Source organism: Cervus canadensis, chromosome 27 (assembly GCF_019320065.1).
Source record: "Cervus canadensis isolate Bull #8, Minnesota chromosome 27, ASM1932006v1, whole genome shotgun sequence".
Taxonomy (NCBI): Eukaryota; Metazoa; Chordata; class Mammalia; order Artiodactyla; family Cervidae; genus Cervus; species Cervus canadensis.
Genome location: NC_057412.1, coordinates 38617665 through 38636543, shown reverse-complemented (window position 1 = coordinate 38636543; position 18879 = coordinate 38617665). Strand labels below are relative to the sequence as shown.

Sequence of the window (18879 nt, the reverse complement as noted above, 5' to 3'; positions counted from 1 at the left end):
TATATAATCATAAGGGGTTTGATTTAGGCCATACCTGATTCGTCTAGTGGTTTTCCCTACTTTCTTCAATTCAAGTCTAAATTTTGCAATAAGGAGTTCATGTTCTGAGCCACAGTCAGCTCCCAGTGTTGTTTTCATTTTGTACTCCAAGGCCAAACTTGCCTGTTACTCCAGGTATCTCTTGACTTCCTACTTTTACATTCCAGTCCCCTATAATGAAAAAGACATGTTCTTTTTGGTGTTAGTTGTCGAAGGCCTTGTAGGGGAATCTTAGAAGCTATCCTTGATTCTCCAGGCAAGAATACTGGAGTGAATTGCCACACCCTCCTCCAGGGGATCTTCCTTATCCAGGAATTGAACCCACGTCTCCTGCGGCTCCTGACTTTCAGGCAGATTCTTTACCGCTGAGGCCCCAGGGAAGCCCTATCATTTAATGGGCTCCTAGACAAAGTGGCCATGGTGGCATGGGTTGAGATTATCGATTGGCTCAACACTATTGACTTTCCCTCCCTAAGTCCCTAAGCTTGGCTCTGTCCTCTGCTGGGTGCGCGGCCGCAGCTGAGACCAATATTACATCCTTCATGTGGCACCATCACTCACGAGAGTGATCAGTCGTGTATTTGGTGGCAGCATGATTACATTGGAAGTGGAAGTGGAAAAGGAAATGGAAATGAAAGTGATCTGTTCTACTGGAATAGATACTTACTCTAGATACAGATATGTCTAGATATGTGACTTTCCTGTAGTCAATGCTTCTGCCAAAATTATCAGCCTATTCTAACAGAATTCCCATTCCAATGTCATAATGTTCTTAACAGTACTGATTATGGTCAAGGAACTCACTTCAGAGCAAAATAAGTGTGGCAGTGCGCCCATGCTTGTGGAATTCATTGGCCTTCCCCGTGCACCATGAAGCATATAGTTTGATAGAATGGTAAATGACCATTGTAAAGCTTCAGTTATAGCAGAACTATCTGGCAATATCTCACAAAGCTAGGACAAGTATCTTCAGAAAGCTGAAGTTTCTGAACCAAACACCAGTGTATGATACTGTTCCATGGGTCTAGGAATCAAGGGGCAGAATGGGAGTAGCAGCAGTGACTGCTATCCCTAGTGACCACTACAAAATATTTATTTCTTGTTCCTATGTTTTTCTGCCCTTCTGGCGTTGCATTCTCACTTCCAAATGGAGGATTGTTTCTACCCAGACACAGACTATGATTTCATTGACCTGAAAGTAAACTACCACTCACTACCTTTGAATCTGCATTCCTCTGTGTTATCAAACAAACGAAGGAGTTACTGTGCTGACTGAGGTGATAGATGGCAACTACCAAGAGGAAACAGGACTACTCCACAAGGAGAGTAAGGAGGAGTAGGTCTGGAATACAAATGATACACTAGGGTGAAGCTTTCAGACTATTTTTATAGTGCTACTTACGTGGGAACTAGTGGATCTGTAGAAATTCTTTTTGTTCTCTAAATATCTTAATATTGTAAAATGTTTTTCCACTGATTGTTTCAAAATAGTGTTTTTTTTTTTAAACTCACACTGCTATAATCAAATATCATAGATTTTTGGCCTTATATCACAGACATTGATTTTTTACATTCTGGAGGTTGGGAAGTCTGAGTCCAAGGGTCCAACAAACACTGTACTGGTGAGAACTTGCTTTCTGGCCGGCAAACAGCTGCCTTCTCATATGGCCTTTCTTAGCTGAGTACCCCTGTAGAGAAAGTTAGCTCTCTTGTCTCTCTCTTTTCTTATAAGGGGACTAATCCCATCATGAAAAGCCTTACCCTAATGACCTCAGTTAGTAAGTTCATTCGTTCAGTCCTGTCCGACTCTTTGCAACCCCATGAATTGCCATGCACCAGGCTTCCCTGTCAAGCACCAAATCCCAGAGCTTGCTCAAACTCATGTCCATCAAGTCGGTGATGCCATCAAACCATGTCATTATCTGTCATCCCCTTCTCCTCCTGCCTTCAATCTTTCCCAGCATCAGGGTCTTTTCAGCTGAATCAGTTCTTTGCATCAGGTGGCCAAAGTTTTGGAGTTTCAGCTTCAGCATCAGTCCTTCCAGTGAATATTCAAGACTGATTTCCTTTAGGATTGACAGGTTTGATCTCCTTGCAGTCCAAGGGACTCTCAAGAGTCTTCTCCAACACCACAGTTCAAAAGCATCAATTCTTCGGCGCTCAGCTTTCTTTATAATCTTAACTGTCACATTCATACATGACTAATTGAAAACCATAGTTTGATTAGATGAACCTTTGTTGGCAAAGTAATGTCTGTGCTCTTTAATATGCTGTGTAGGTTTGTCATAGCTTTTCTTCCAGGGAGCAAGCATCTTTTAATTTCATGGCTGCAATCACCATCTGCAGTGATTTTGGAGACCCAAAAAGTAAAGTCTGTCCATTTCCACTGTTTCCCCATCTATTTGCCATGAAGTGATGGGACCAGATGCCATGATCTTAGTTTTCTGAATGTTGAGTTTTAAGCCAGCTTTTTCACTCTCTCTTTCACTTTCATCTAGAGGCTTTTTAGTTCTTCTTCGCTTTCTGCCATAAGGGTAGTGTCATCTGCATATCTGAGGTTACTGATATTTCTCCCGATAATCTTGATTCCAGCATGTGATTCATCCAGCCTCGCATTCTGCGTGATGAAATCTGCATATAAGTTAAATAAGCAAGGTGACAATATACAGTCTTGACATACTCCTTTCCCAATTTGGAACCAGTCTGTTGTTCTATGTCCAGTTCTAACTGTTGCTTCTTGACCTGCATACAGGTTTCTCAGGAGGCAGGTCAGGTGGTCTGGTATTCCCATCTCTTTCAGAATTTTCCAGTTTATTGTGATCCAAATACAGTCAAAGGCTTCAGCATAGTCAATGGAGTAGAAATAGATGTTTCTCTGGATTTCTCTTGTTTTTTCTGTGATCCAACAGATGTTGGTAATTTGATCTCTTATTCCTCTGCCTTTTCTAAATCCTGCTTGAACATCTGGAAGTTCATGGTTCACGTACTGTTGAAGCCCAGCTTAGAGAATTTTGAGCATTACTTTCCTAGCCTGTGAGATGAGTGCAATTGTAAGGTAGTCTGAACATTTTTTGGCATTGCCCCTCTTTGGAATTGGAATGAAATGTGACTTTTTCCAGTCCGATGGCCACTGCTAAGTTTTCCAAATTTGCTGACATATTGAGTACAGCACTTTAACAGCATCATCATTTAGGATTTGAAGTGGCTTAACGGGAATTCCATCGCCTCCACTAGCTTTGTTTGTAGTGATGCTTCCTAAGGCCCACTTGATTTCACATTCCAGGATGTCTGCTCTAGGTGAGTGATCAGACCATCATGATTATCTGGGTCATGAAGATCTTTTTTGTATAGTTCTTCTGTGTATTCTTGCCACCTCTTCTTAATATCTTCTGTTTCTGTTAGGTCTGTACCATTTCTGTTCTTTATTGAGCCCATCTTTGCATGAAATATTCCCTTGGTATCTCTAATTTTCTTGAAGAGATCTCTAGTCTTTCCCATTCTATTGTCTTCCTCTATTTCTTTGCATTGTTCACTTAGGAAGGCTTTCTTATCTCTCCTTGCTATTCTTTGGAACTCTGCATTCAAATGGGTATATCTTTCCTTTTCTCCTTTGCCTTTAACTTCTCTTCTTTTCTCAGCTATTTGTAAGGCCTCCTAAAGAGCCATTTTGCCTTTTTGCATTTCTTTTTCTTGGGGATGGTCTTGATCACTGCTTTCTGTACAGTGTCATGAACCTTTGTCCATATTTTTTCAGGCACTCTGTCTATCAAATCTAATCCCTTGAATCTGTTTCTCACTTCCACTGTATAATCATAAGGGATTTGATTTAGGTCATACCTGATTGGTTTAGTGGTTTTCCCTACTTTCTTCAATTTAAGTCTGAATTTTGAAACAAGGAGTTCATGATCTGAGCCTCATGGTCTTATGACCTCATCTAAGACTAATTACCTGCAAAGAGTCTACTCTAATACCACCATATTAAGGGGTTGGTGCTTCAACATTTGAATTTGGGGGAAAACTGACATTCAGTCCCTACAGTAGTTTGCACTTGTGTGCTCATGTGCTCATTTTGTCTGACTCTTTGTGACCCTGTGGACTGTTCCACCTGGCTCCTCTGTTCATGGAATTTTCCAGGTAGGAATACCGGAGGGAGTTGCCATTTCCTCCTCTAGGGGATCTCCCTGGCCCAGGGATCGAACCCGCATGTCTTGTGCCTCCTGCATCGGCAGGCAGATTCTTTACCACTGTGCCAGTTGGCAGATTTCAAAGACTGAGAACATTTCCTTCCTATTCTGCCACTTGTTTCTTCCCCATGCCCATTTCAAATTAGGCCCTCAAGCTAAACTGTTAGCTTTCTGACACAGTGAAGCTTTTCAGACTACCCAACAACAAGCATAGCTAGAAGGGGCCTTAGAAAGCATTATGGGCAGTGAGAGGCAACTCACCCCTTTTTGGTCCTCATAGAAGCAGACTGAGTTAACAGAATCCTTCAATGGTGAAGGTCAGGTCAAAAATCCTTGAATTCTTTCTCATGCTTTCTTCATTGCTTTCCCATTGTGTTTATTCTTCTGTGTCAAATGAGAGTTGAATACACAAGAAGTGAGCTCACCATGTCCTAAATAAAGTGGAATAGAAGACCTTTTGATGGTCAGCAGCTTTCCTGGGATCTGTCTCTGTTCACTCAAACACAACATGCTTACTATCTGGAGCTATGTGTAATATGAGTCTCCAGGCTATATGGCTGATTATGATCAAAGGCCTCATATTTGAGTTCTTTTCAGAGGTACAGCACAATTTTAGTGCTTAATACATGTTTAGTAAATGGACTTATAAAACCACAATGAAGAATATACAAGCATGTAAAATACTTTCATTTCTGCTTATTTTAGTATGATATGAAGACTTGATTAAAATTTCCTGTGTGTTTAAATAATATATACAAATATTTAAAATCATTTATTAGGTACTAAAATCTTAAGTCATTAAAATAATAGAACAGTTATGAATGCAAAAAACTTTGAACATTACACACAATTAAACATTTAATTGACATAATTTTATGTTGCTTTCATATATGAGAACACATATTAGTATTAAATCTTACTGTCTCTTTTTAATATTTTTAGCAGTGAATTTATGACTTTTTCATTTCTCAGGCTGTAGATAATTGGATTTAGGAAAGGAATTATTACAGTGTAAAACAGAGAGTCCATCATATCCTGATCATCTGCTTGTGTGGATCCAGGACGCACGTACATAAAAAGAAGAGGGCCATAGTATAAAGAGACAGAGAGAAGGTGGGCCCCACAGGTGGAGAAGGCCTTCCTTATGCCTTGTGCAGACTTCTTTTTTAAAATTGTGAACAGAACTACTGTATAAGAGATAAGAACAATAAGAATGGTGAACACCTGTATTGAGCCAGAGAAAATAAATATCATCAGAACATTAATAGAAGGGTCAGTGCAAGAAATTTTAAACAATGGCATGATGTCACAATAAAAGTGATGTATTATGTTGTCATTACAGAAGGTTAATCTTAATAAAAAGCCTGTATGAATTAAGGCATGAAAAAGGCCACCAACAAATGATGAGACTAACATTCCCATGCATAGTCTATGAGTCATAATTGCTGGATAAAGTAGTGGGTTGCATATGGCTAGATAACGATCATATGACATCATTGCCAGCAGAAAACATTCTGTAGTTGCACTGACTGCAAATGAAAAAAATTGCACCAGGCATTCAGAGAGAGATATCCTCTTATTCTGGGTGATAATGTTGACCAGAATCTTGGGAGTCACTGTGGAGGATAGCCAGATATCCACTAAGGCCAAATTCCCAAGGAATATGTACATGGGAATTTGAAGGTGGGGGTCTTTCCAGATGAGAGCTATCAGACCAAGGTTTCCCATGATAGTGATGAGGTATATCATCAAGAACAGCAGGAACAGGGGGACTTGCCATATTGGTTCATATGTAAGTCCTGTGAGAACAAACTCTGTCAGCTCTGTTGCATTTTTTGTTTCCATATCCTTAATAGATGGCCTCTGAAATACAGCACAGTAGATGAAAAAAGGACAGTCATCAGTCATTTAAAAAGAAAATTTCAGGATGATAATAGAAATAAAAACATACACTAGAGTGCCCTTTATTTTATTTACTCTTACTGAAATACATGAAAAGTATTTTGGGGAAATTATTGTGCTGGAAAAAACCAACTATTATGTTGGCTGAAAATTTTGTTCAGTTTTTCTGTATGGTCTTATGGAAAAACCCAAACAAGCTTTTTGACCAACCGCCTATTGTATCTCAAAATGTATGTGGGGATGAACAGATGTAGAATAGAGGAAAGATATTCTGAACATGGGCAAATTTATGGGAAAACTACTAAGGTAGAGAAATCCCGTGTTTTAGTTATGGATGTAGCATCAGAAGTAAAAATGTTACAAGGGCCTGGTTTAACAAATGAATTCACTGCCATACACGTCATAAATGGCATCTAATAATACGCACTTTATAAATGCTCCCCAAGTGATGTAAATGTATCTGAAGTTTTTAGTTCATATGTGATATGACATTGGGAGTTTTGAGACCACAAAGAAACAGATCAAAATAAATCACAATGTAGAGTTACTGGGACTTGGTGACACATGAGATATGAAGAGTGGGTCAGTGAAAGTTGCTCAGTCGTGTCCAACTCTTTGCCACCCCATGGACTATACGGTTCATGGAATTTTCCAGGCCAGAATACTGGAGTGGGTAGCCTATCCCTTCTCCAGCGGATCTTCCTGACCCAGGAATCAAACCAGGGTCTCCTGCATTGCAGGCAGATTCTTTACCAACTGAGCTATCTGGGAAGCCGGAAGAGTGGGTTAGTAAAGATGAAAGTCACTTGGTGTCTTACTAGGTGATCATGGAAAATTAAGGAAAATTCAGATGCAGAGGCCAGTTTTTGCAAGAAACTTCTTCTGAATATCAAAGTGACATATATTCAGCAATAATAATCTATAAGAGCTTAAAAGAAATAATGACTTAGGAAACATTGAGGTGGCTGAAAGCATAGTATGTATGGCCTATCCAGAAGACAGTGGACAGTGTGGATAAGGTAAGAGAAAATACATGTGGAGGTGCTAAATTAAAATAGATACCCATCACGTATTAGTTAATAATGTTTGATTCTCTTTTCTGCCATATGACTCTTGGTGTTAGATAAAAATTAGCATTCACTCTAGAAGTCAAAATTCTAAAAACTGACCTTCTCTACCCCCTGAACCTAGAGTGAGGGGACCAGATCTACCATTAGCCACTCAAACTCATCTACACTGAATTTGGATATGAAGAGGGGAGAAAGAGGTCAAATGTTGAGAAAAGAGATGTTCCAAGTCAACGAAGTTGCAATATCATGATCCCAAAATGCATCCTGCACCCACAACAATGGCATTTTCATTGGAGCTGTAGCATTCAAATTCAGCAGCAATGGCAACAGGTCTCACAGAGCTAGAGCTGCAATATGATTTTGGTGGTTATCTGTTCAATTGCTTTTTTTGTGTGTTCCTGCCCATTTGTCCAGTGGATTTATGTAACTTCCCTAGCACTTACTTGTTAGAGCTAATTTCCATTGAATTAACTCATTTCACATTGCAACCAGGAACACTGGCTCACACAAGGAGGGACAAGAAAAGACCAGAAAAGGCTACTGAACAGTGACTAGAGAAGCAGGAGGGAATTAGAAGGGTAGTTTTATGAACCTAAAGAGTAGAAAGCCCAAAAAAGACAAAGGAAAGTACAGTTTATTTGGTAAGAAAAAGAGTGAGCTGAAATCACTGAGTTGGATTTAAGAGATTTGTAATGGCTTTAGTGAGACGAGTTTCCATTTGTGACAGAACAGATGTCAGATAATAATGAGTAATGAGTGGGAAGCAAGTGGCATAGCAGTGAGGAATGAAGGAGAGTATCTGAGATGTGGAGACAGATGCAATTTATTTTTTGTCTTGAGAAACCATGCCATTAAATTTTCAAAAGAAAGAGAGGCAGGCATTGAGAAGAAAGAGGATAAAGGAATAGAATGGGAAATTTGGAGGGGGAAGGAAACAAGAAGCAGAAAGAGGAGAAGGGATACAGATGGATAAGTGTAGGACAGACAAGGCATTGAAGAGGGAACGAGGAAGTATCAGAGAAAAGCTTAGATGAAATAAGGAAAGGCTAGAGGTATGGCTCAAATATTTGTCTTAAATTTGATTTTTGTTAAAAGCCATCAGTACTATAAATCCTTTTTCTTTTATTCAAAACCCCGTTTATTTCCTATGGAATTTGTATATGGAACAGAGACTTTCATTTTAATTTTACTTTATAAATTTGCATTGTTGGTAAATATTCTACCACTGCACAGTATCTTTATTATTATTATGATTACAGCTGACTTTCCCTAGAAATTCTGCTGGGTTTACCTGACAGATTCTGTTTTTCTACCAGTTTGATAGCAGAAAAAATTGAGGCAAATACTGGAACTTAATACAGGCAACATAAATAACCAATCCAAAAATTTGGATTTGTTAAATGTATATTTGGAATGGATTTTGTTCCATGCAGTCTCCAATAACTAATGAAAATCAAATTTTCAATTCAATGTGTGGGTGATTATTGAGTCATAAGGCTGAAAAGAGCACTGGGAAATATCTTCTGAATTTTTCCAGATATATATATTTTTTTCAATGAAATTATTGTCAGAAGTTGGTGAAAGGAAAGAGAGGTTATGGTTTAAGCAAATTAACTTAAAATTTAATTTGTTAATGTGGTTAATTAAATGAATATTCATTGGAAGGACTGATGCTGAAGCTGAAACTCCAATACTTTGGCCACCTGATGCGAAGAGCCAACTCTTTGGAAAAGACCCTGATGCTGGGAAAGATTGATGGCAAAAAGACAAAGGGGTGGCAAGGGATGAGATGGTTAGGTAGCATCACCGACTTAATGGACTTGAATTTGAGCAAACTCCAGAAGATAATGGAAGACAGGGGAGCCTGGAGTGCTGCAGTCCATGGCATCGCAAAGAGTTGGACATGACTCAGTGACTGAACAACAACAGCAACAAAATGAAATGAGTGTTTTGAATACAATTATCAGAAAGATTTCTTATACAGGACAGATTATGACTTAAATCCCCAAACTCACTTTCAATTTTTTTGACATTCTACTTCACCAAAACTTATCCTACAGAGTCATTGTAATTATTTAACTAAATAATTATATATCATTAAGGAATATAATGTAGTCTTAGAGCTATTTTTCTCATCCAGATTTTACTCACAATAATAAAAGTTACAGATTATTCACTGTTCATTTTTCATTTTCAGTTGGCTGTGCATTGGCTTCAATTGGCTTATGAATGAAATCAAAGTTGTTATAAATTTAATAGTATTTTAACTTTGTATAAAAAACAATGAGTATTATAGAAATCATTCACTCTTACCAATATCTCTTAAGAAACAGTGGAGATCTTTTCAGTTTTTTACTTTCTGAAGTAAAAAATAGTACAGGAACACTTCAGTGATTCTACATAGGCAGCATCAGTTTGCATGCTGATTCGTTTTGGAATCTTCATTTTCCAAGCTCAGGAAAATGTTGTTTATATGAATTTGTTTTGAACAACATCAACCAATTACATAACTGTGTGCTTTTGCCAGAGGAAGAAGTGAAAAAACTAAATTCCCCTGGTAGCTCCCAAGGATTCTCTTTACAACTGTCCTAAGCTTTTCCACTGGGTATTATGGACATGAACATTTATGACAAATCCAGTCAATACCACAGGGCATTACAGACTCTGAAATAAAAATCAAATCAGTGTTGACAGTTCCAGATTTTTTAAAAATTGGAATTGCACTACTTACATCACAGATGACATTTCTAACATGTTTATACAAACTCCAGTTTATCTGTGAATTTTGATACTGTGCGTGCTTTGGTCAGTATGGTCTGATTTAACTAGTCACACTTGGTTTTCATGAAGCCAAAGTTTTAAATTCCCTTTAAGAGCCAACCCCAAGTAAGTTGTCCTCCCCATGAAGACTATAGCTCATATTCCATGCCTATTTCTAACTTTCCACTTTACAATGAAATTTGATGAGAAATCTTCCTAAGCATAGGTCAGGGAGAGGCACAAAAGAAAAATGAAAAGAAGGAACGCATGGGAAGTAGCCTAGATCAGTACTCCTCGGACTTCAGGTCCTGTGAATCTCCTGGTGAGTTTCTTAAAATGCACATTCTGATTCAATAGGTTAGAACTAGTCCTGAGTGTCTTCATTTCTAACAAGGTTATACCACTGAACATTTGCATTCCTCAAGGTCTTCCTTCATTTGCAAGTCTAACTTTTCAGGGAGCTAGACCATTATAGAAAGAAAAAAAATGCAAGTAGGGTTGACATGCATAGAGAGCAAAGAGGAGCTGTTTTGGAAGGCCAGTACAGGTGGGATCACGGAAGATCTGGGGTCTGGGTTGGGGACTTTGTTCTTTTTCTCAATCTAAAGGGAAACTATTGAGGGATTTTGAACATGAGGGTTACATGTTCAGACTTGCCTTTAATTATTAACAGAGATGTTGCCTTTGAACATTTATTTATAAATATAGTGACATTATTTATGCAAAGTAGTGTAATATGAAAATGATAATATTTAGTTTTGATATCTGAAAAATAGAAAAAATGTTTAACCTCCACTTGGGACCAACTTAGTAGCTAGGAAAAAAAAAAAAAAACAAAGGGCATAGACTTTGGTAGACTCATTAATCAGTTATCCTGTGTTCTCAGAAGTATGCTAGTGAAAGCAGGAAAAGGCATGAAAAAAAACAAACACCATAGACCAAATAGAAGTCAGTATGAAAACAGCGAGGGATGGAGTAAGCAATATACTGTGCATTAGTAGCTTCAGCATAACTCAAACGCAACAATTTCCTGCCCCTTCAGTTGTGTATGTATGCAGTCACACAGTCATATCTGACTCTTTGCGACCCCATGAACTGTAGTCCCCCGGGCTCCTCTGCCCGTGGGATTTTCCAGGCAAGAATACTGGACTGGGTTCCCATTTACTTCTCCATCAGTTTTGTATAATTACCTTTTAACTCATTTTGTGGCCCATGAATGAGTACAAAGGTCTGCATTGCTGCTCTTAGTATGAATAGTCTTTTCAGTTTTAGTCATTTTAATAGGTGAAGGATAAGTTGTTACATCTGGCACCTCCTACAAAAGAAAAAAAAAAAAAAAAAGGAGGGGCACAACACCTAGTGGGACCCTGTGGATTTTAGAAACAACACCACCGTCACTTGGGTGTGTTATTCCAGCCCATTCCAGCCAGAGCTGCTAGCTTTGAGCGTGGCTCAGAACAGGAGAACGTTTACAGAAGGTCCAGGCTGCTGTCAAACTGCTCAGCCGATTGAACCACATGATCTCACAGAAACTCTGGTGCTTGGAGTGGCAGTGGCAGATAAGGATGCACTTGGGAGTCTGGCAGGCCTCTTGGGCATCCCTGTGGCTCAGATGGAAAAGAATCTGCCTGCAGTGCAGGAGAACCACGTTCGATCCCTGGGTCTGGAAGATCCCCTGGAGAAGGGAATGGCTCCCCACTCCAGTATCCTTGCCTGGAGAATTCCATGGACAGAGGAACCTGGCAGTCTACAGTCCATGGGATTGCAAAAAAACTGGACATGACTGAGTGACTAGCACACACATAGGTACAAAGTAGAGCAGAACCTTGGTTCTGGAGCAAAGGCCTGCATCCACTGCAAATAACTACTCTCCTTGTGACAAATAGCTGTTGCCCTGCGTCTTGGCATTTTTAGAGGCTGAATGCTTAAACATTTAAAATGCTGGTTAAAATGCCAGTTTTCCATGAGACCAGAGCAGCTTTTCATAAACTTGGTGTTATATGACCCATCAAGCCATAAAATTGGCAGTACACTGCCATAATTTTGTCAAATGGAAGAGAAATGTACCCACTCTGGCCTGAGCAAGCCCTCAGGGCACCAGTATGTTTCTTGAAGAAACATGATCTCCATACCTGCTTCAATGACTTCTCTAGTCCAGCCTGCACTATGGTCTTGTGGGTTGGTCTCTATAATCCATGAAAAGAGGAAGAGATTACCTGGAGCTGATTTAACAATGATTCTGTACCACATGAAGACACCATCTGAGGGTGGACAACTACATCACTACTGATGCTGTCTGTGACATATCTGTAGGACAGTAGTGATGGAATATCCTCCCATTGGGCAAAACTTTGAGCAGTCTACCTGCTTGGTTTCCTGGAAGGAGAAGTGGCCACATTTATCATGATATGGGCTTCCCAGGTGGTGCTAGTGGTAAAGAACCCACCTGCCAATGCAGGAGACATAAGAGACACAGGTTCAATTCCTGGTTCAGGAAGATCCCTGGGAGAGGAAATGGCAACTGATTCCAGTATTCTTGCCTAGAGAATCCCATGGATAGAGGAGCCTAGAGGGTTACAGTTAGTAGGGTCTCAAAGAGTGAGACATGACTGAAGCAACCTAGCACTCACACACATGATGATATATAATATGTTAGTTCCAATCCCTGGGTTGGAAGATCCCTTGGAGAAGGGAATGGCTACCCACTCAAATATTCTGGCCTGGAGAATTCCGTGGATTATATAATCATGGGGTCACAAAGAGTTGGACACGTCTGAGCGACTTTCTCTTTCACATATTAGTTTCAGGTATACAACATAGTGACTCAAAATTCTTATAGATTAGCATATTAAAAAGCAGAGACATTACTTTGCCAACAAAGGTCCGTCTAGTCAAGGCTATGGTTTTTCCAGTGGTCATCTATGGATGTGAGAGTTGGACTGTGAAGAAAGCTGAGCGCTGAAGAATCGATGCTTTTAAACTGTGGTGTTGGAGAAGATTCTTGAGAGTCCCTTGGACTGCAAGGAGGTCCAACTAATCCATCCTAAGGGAGATAAGTCCTGGGTGTTCATTGGAAGGACTGATGTTGAAGCTGAAACTCCAATACTTTGGCCACCTGATGTGAAGAGCTGACTCATTGGAAAAGACCCTGATGCTGGGAAAGATTGAGGGCAGGAGGAGAAGGGGATGACAGAGGATGAGATGGTTGGATGGCATCACCAACTCAATGGACATGGGTTTGGGTGGACTCCAGGAGCTGGTGATGGACAGGGAGCCCTGGCGTGCTGCGGTTCATGAAGTTGCAAAGAGACGTAAAAAAAAAAAAAAAAAATGAGTCGGACGTGACTGAGTGACTGAACTGAACTGTCATATAGCACCATCTAATATATGACTGTATTAGTGAAGGAGGACTGATACTAGTATGAATTCTAAGCATTTTACTATTTTTGCCAGTGAGTCTACAACTCTCTTATTTCTTAGGCTGTAGATAACTGGATTTAACAAAGGGATTATGACAATGTAAAACAGAGAGTCCATCATATCCTCATCATCTGCTTGTGCAGATCCAGGGTGCACATACATGAATAGAAGAGCCCCATAGTATAAAGAGACAGAGAGCAGGTGGGCTGCACAGATGGAGAAGGCCCTCCTTATGCATTGTAAAGACTTCTTTTTCAAAATTGTAAAGAGAACAGGTGTATAAGAGGCAAGAACAATGAGAATAGTGAACACCTGTATAGACCCAGAGAAAAGAAATATCACCAGAAATTTAATGGAAGGATCAGTGCAGGAAATCTTAAACAATAGTATTATATCACAGAGTGATATAGTGATATAGTGATAAAGTGAAATTGATGTACTATGTTGGAGTTGCAGAAAGTTAATTTGAATTAAAAAAGCATTATGAATTATAGCATGGAAAAGGCCACCTAAAAATGACAAAACTAACAGCCAGATGCATAGTCTATTGGTCATGATCACTGGCTAAATTAATGGTTTGCAAATGGCCATATAGTGATCATATGCCCTTGTTGCCAGCAGAAAACGTTCTGTGGTTACACTGACTGCAAAGGGGTGAAAAAAACATACTTTGCATTCAGTGAGAGAGATCATTTTGCTCTTGACACAGAAGTTGACCAGCATCTTGGCAGTCACTGTGGAGGATATCCAGGCATCCACAAAGGCCAATTTTCTAAGGAATAAGTACATGGGAATGTGAAGGTGAGGGTCATTGCAAGTGAGAGCAGTCAGCACCATTTCCCTCAATGGTGATGAGGCATAGCACCAAGAACAAGAGGATTTGCCGCTGTGGTTGATACTTAAGTCCTGTGAGAACAAACTCTGTCAGCAGTGTTGTTGCTCTTCCATGTCCTCACTGGATGTTTCCTGAAATCAATGGGATAAATATTTATTGCTATTTAACATGGATTTTCTTGGGGAAATGGAAATAAATTCTTAAATTCAAAAAATGTGAAGCAATGAACAGATTTAGAAAAATGGAAGACATTCTAAACATGTGTGAAATTTGTGGAAGTAGGGTGGAGTGTGATAGGGAATTGTGTCTAGGGCATGGATATAGGGTCTAGAGAAAGGAAGTTCAAAAGACTTAGATAATGAAATAAATTGAATGACTTGCAAAGTATCTTGAACATTACTCATCAGCTAGTAAGTATACACTGAAAATAAGAGATACAAGTGGCACTGTAAGATGTTTTTTAAAATTTGTATGAGGTAGTATAGAAAATAAACTGCAGGGAGTGGAAATTATAGTCAAGAATACTAGCCAGGAAGCTGTTACATTGTTCAGTGGTTTCCAAACCAGATTACACATTAGAATTGGCTAAGGAACATTTTGTGCAAAATATAGATCATGAGGTTTAATGTACATATTGATTTAGTGGGTTAATAATAAAGTCTAATAATCTGTATTTTTAAATTGTTCCTTAAGTAATTAAAACAACTCAAGTAATTAAAACTCTTGGCTTAAAACTCAGCATTAAAAAAACTAAGATCATCACTTCTTGGCAAATAAATGAGGGGAAAATGGAAACAGTGGCAGATTTCTTTTCTAGGGCTCCAAAATCACTGTGAACCATGAATGCAGTCATGAAATTTAAAGGCACTTTCTCCTTGGAAAAAAAGCTATGACAAAACTAGATAGCATATTAAAAGGCAGAGTCATCACTTTGCTGACAAAGGTCTATATAGTCAAAGCTATGGTTTTTCCAGTAGTCATGTACAAATGTGAGAGTTGGACCGTAAAGAAAACTGAGCACTGAAGAAGTGATGCTTTCGAGTTGTGGTGCTGGAGAAGACTTTTCAGTCCCTTGGACTGCAAGGAGATCAGGCCAGTCAATCCTAAAGGAAATCAAGTCTGAATATTCATTGGAAGGACTGAGGCTGAAGCTAAAGCTCCAATACTTTGGCCACCTGATGTGAAGAGCCAGATCATTGGAAAAGACCCTGATGCTGGGAAAGATTGAGGGCCTGAAGAGAAGGGGATGACAGAGGATGAGACCGTTGGATGGCATCATCAACTCAATGGACATGAGTTTGAGCAAATGGCAGGAGATAGTAAAGGACAGGGGAACCTGGTGTGCTGCAGTCCATGGAGTTGCAAAGAGTCAGACACAACTGAGTGACTGAACAACAATTTTGTACTCCAAGGCCAAACTTGCCTGCTATTCCGGGTATCTCTTGACTTTTTGCTTTTGCATTTCAATCCCTTATGCTGAAAAGAACATCTTTTTTTGCTGTTAGTTCTAGAAAGTCTTGTAGGTCTTCATAGAACCATTTGACATCAGCTTCTTCAGCATTAGTTGCTGGGACATAGACTTGGATGACTATGATGTTGAATGCTTTGCCTTGGCAATGAACTGAGATCATCCTGCTGTTTTTGAGATTTCACCCAAGTTCTGCGTTTCAAACTCTTTTGTTGACCATGAGAGTCACTCCATTTCTTCTAAGGGATTCTTGCCCACAGTACTAGATATAATGGTCATCTGAATATATATTTTTCATTCTGTTATTCTGGAAAATTATCCTATACTAATATAAAAATGCACTGTTCCTTTAATGAGTTTTTGCTTTATTTTGAAAAACTGAAGGGAAATATGATAGCAGAAGGCAAGCTGCATGCAGTAACCATCTCAACCCAAGGAATCTTCTTGTGCTTTGTACAAGATTCAAAAAGAGTGATGCACTCTTACTGCATTCTATATGTTTGTACTGTGATTTTTTTTTTTAGTTTCATAAATATTTCACAAATACTTGTTTAGAAATTCATATGTGTAAGCTATTCTGCCGTTCACTGCAAAAAATACAGAGTGTTAAGACTTCTAAGTTGCAATCTAAAAGAGTTTTTAGGCCCAAAATAAGTAATATCCAAGTCCAAGGGTGATCTAAGAAGAGTAAATAAACTAACAGAGTTTCAAATGAGTGTGCATTGCCATCCTCTTTAGGGCAATCTGAAAGTAGATCATCTACACTCTAAGGTACAAGATAGACCTTGAAGAAAGACACCATGGAAATTATGAAGGATCAGTTGGGGGAGGTGGATTCTCTGTGGGGAGACCAGTAAGAGCAAAAGGACATAACCGAGAAGGGAAGTGTATCCAGAGTCTTTCAGTGACTTATTGTTGATATAAAAGACAGTCCACAGGAGAACTGTGAAGGAAAGGACTTGGAGTCCAACCATAGTATAATTGAAAGGACCTCAACTTATACCACAGTGAACAAATGCAGAGCAAGGAAGATAGAGAAAGAAAAATATATAAACATATAGATAGATGTACATATATATAGAAACATCATATAGTCTGAACATGCACATGCATAAATAAATATATGCTAAATTTTGTGTGTTGTGTGTATACACACACAAACACCACACAAAAAACCTGCTAATGGCAATCCATTATAGATCCTTAAAGAGTAATATGGTTTAATCTGAGTTCTTTTTACAAAGAAATATCTGGCAGATATGTTTGGAAAATAAGAGAGAATGAGCAGAATGAAGTGGATAAGTAACTAGAATTTTGTAAATCACAGAGGTAAGTGGCTATGAAAGTGAGTGTCACAGTGGTATCAATAAGAATGTACCTAGGATGAGTGATGAGAGGCAAAGAAGGGGTGGACCTGAAGGTGAATCACTCTTTATTCTTAGAGCATGGAGTGTGATGAAAATGAGTATTTAAGGACTTTGGGGCACAAACATGCAAACTCTTGTTCGTTTTCATTTCTTTTGCAGCCACCCCACAGGCATCACAATAGCATATCTTAACATTATTTGAACTTTGATGAGATGCATTTATATCTCCTCATTGTCCACCACACATCCTGGTAAGCTGATAACCTTTACATGTTTCTAGTTTCTTACTAGGTTTACTTTTTAAAAATTCAAAGAATATTAATCCATTTTTTCTATCCTACCCCTTCATTCTTCTTCTTTTAGGCTATACAGCATAAATATTCAATATAATCTGCTAGCTTTCTTAGTGAAGCTTTTGAAATTGATCAATAAAATACAGACACAAAAAGGACTGTAGAAGTCATAAACAATGAAAGAAAACATGCCTCTTTGCCTTTTCCTAAGCATCACTCTAAGCTAAGATCATCTCCTGCAGTGTAGTTCTGTTTTCACTGTCTTACTCCCATGCCATTTTTTTTCCTCCTTGCTTTTCCTTTTCTTTGTGTGATATGACAGGTGATTACCAAAGAAGTTCAGTTCAGTTCAGTTGCTCAGTCATGTCCAACTCCTTGCGACCCCATGAACCACAGCACAGAGTTCACCAAAACCCATGTCCATTGAGTCGGTGATGCCATCAAACCATCACATCCTCTGTCGTCCCCTTCTCCCCTTGCCCTCAATCTTTCCCAGCATCAGGGTCTTTTCCAATGAGTCAGCTCTTCACATCAGGTGCCCAAAGTATTGGAGTTTCAGCTTCAGCATCAGTCCTTCCAATGAACACCCTGGACTGATCTCCTTTAGGATGGACAGGTTGGATCTCCTTACAGTCCAAGGGACTCTCAAGAATCTTCTCCAACACCACAATTCAAAAGCATCAATTCTTCAGTGCTCAGCTTTCTTTATAGTCCAACTCTTACACCCATACATGACCACTGGAAAAACCATAGCCTTGACTAGACGGACCTTTGTTGGCAAAGTAATGTCTCTGCTTTTTAATATGCTATCTAGGTTGGTCATAATTTTCCTTCCAAGGAGTGAGCGTCTTTTAATTTCATGGCTGCAATCACCATCTCCAGTGATTTTGGAGCCCCCAAAAATAAAGTCAGCCACTGTTTCCACTGTTTCCCCATCTATTTGCTGTGAAGTGATGGGACCAGATGCCATGATCTTAGTTTTCTGAATGTTGAGCTTTAAGCCAACTTTTTCACTCTCCTCTTTCACTTTCATCAAGAGGCTCCTTAGTTCCTCTTCACTTTCTGCCATAAGGGTGGTGTCATCTGCATATCTGAGGTTATTGATATTTCTCCCAGCAATCTTGATTCCAGCTTGTGCTTCCTCCAGCCCAGCATTTCTCATGATGAAAGTTACCATAGCCTAAATAAAGTGGAATATGGGACCTTTGACGGCAGACGAAATTCCTGGGATTTGCCTCTGTTCAATCAAATACCAACCTGCCTCCACTGTGGAGTTAAAAGTATTAAGAGTCTCTGTCTCTAGGTCTATGGTTTATAAGAATCAAAGATACCATAAACAATTCCCCCTTAGAGTAACTTCACTATTTTAGTACTTTATGCATTTTTAGTCATGTTCTAGAACATAAAAGCATATAAAATGATTACGTTTGTTTTTGCTTTATTTTGGTATTATATAAACAGTTTAATAAAAGTTTTGTAATAAGAAGTAAAAAGTATTTAGGGAATTTATTAGGTACCAACATAAGTCCCAAAATTATAGG

General features: G+C 39.0%; 1 protein-coding gene, 1 long non-coding RNA gene and 1 pseudogene across 2 annotated transcripts; all 3 read right to left on the bottom strand.

The window, feature by feature from the left end:
* Positions 1-160: 160 nt before the first annotated feature.
* LOC122428787 lies at positions 161-9589 on the bottom strand. The gene is made up of 3 exons (XR_006265817.1): positions 9509-9589; positions 4485-4607; positions 161-210 (listed from the first exon to the last, which is right to left on the bottom strand). It is a non-coding gene; the product is annotated as an uncharacterized LOC122428787 (long non-coding RNA).
* LOC122428786 (olfactory receptor 5H8-like) lies at positions 5133-6104 on the bottom strand. The gene has a single exon (XM_043448894.1). The coding sequence runs from the start codon at positions 6066-6068 to the stop codon at positions 5133-5135; it is 936 nt and encodes a 311-aa protein (XP_043304829.1). The 5' UTR covers positions 6069-6104.
* A 1564-nt stretch (positions 9590-11153) lies between the features above and the next one.
* Positions 11154-17611, bottom strand: LOC122428669 (annotated as a pseudogene).
* Positions 17612-18879: the final 1268 nt, after the last annotated feature.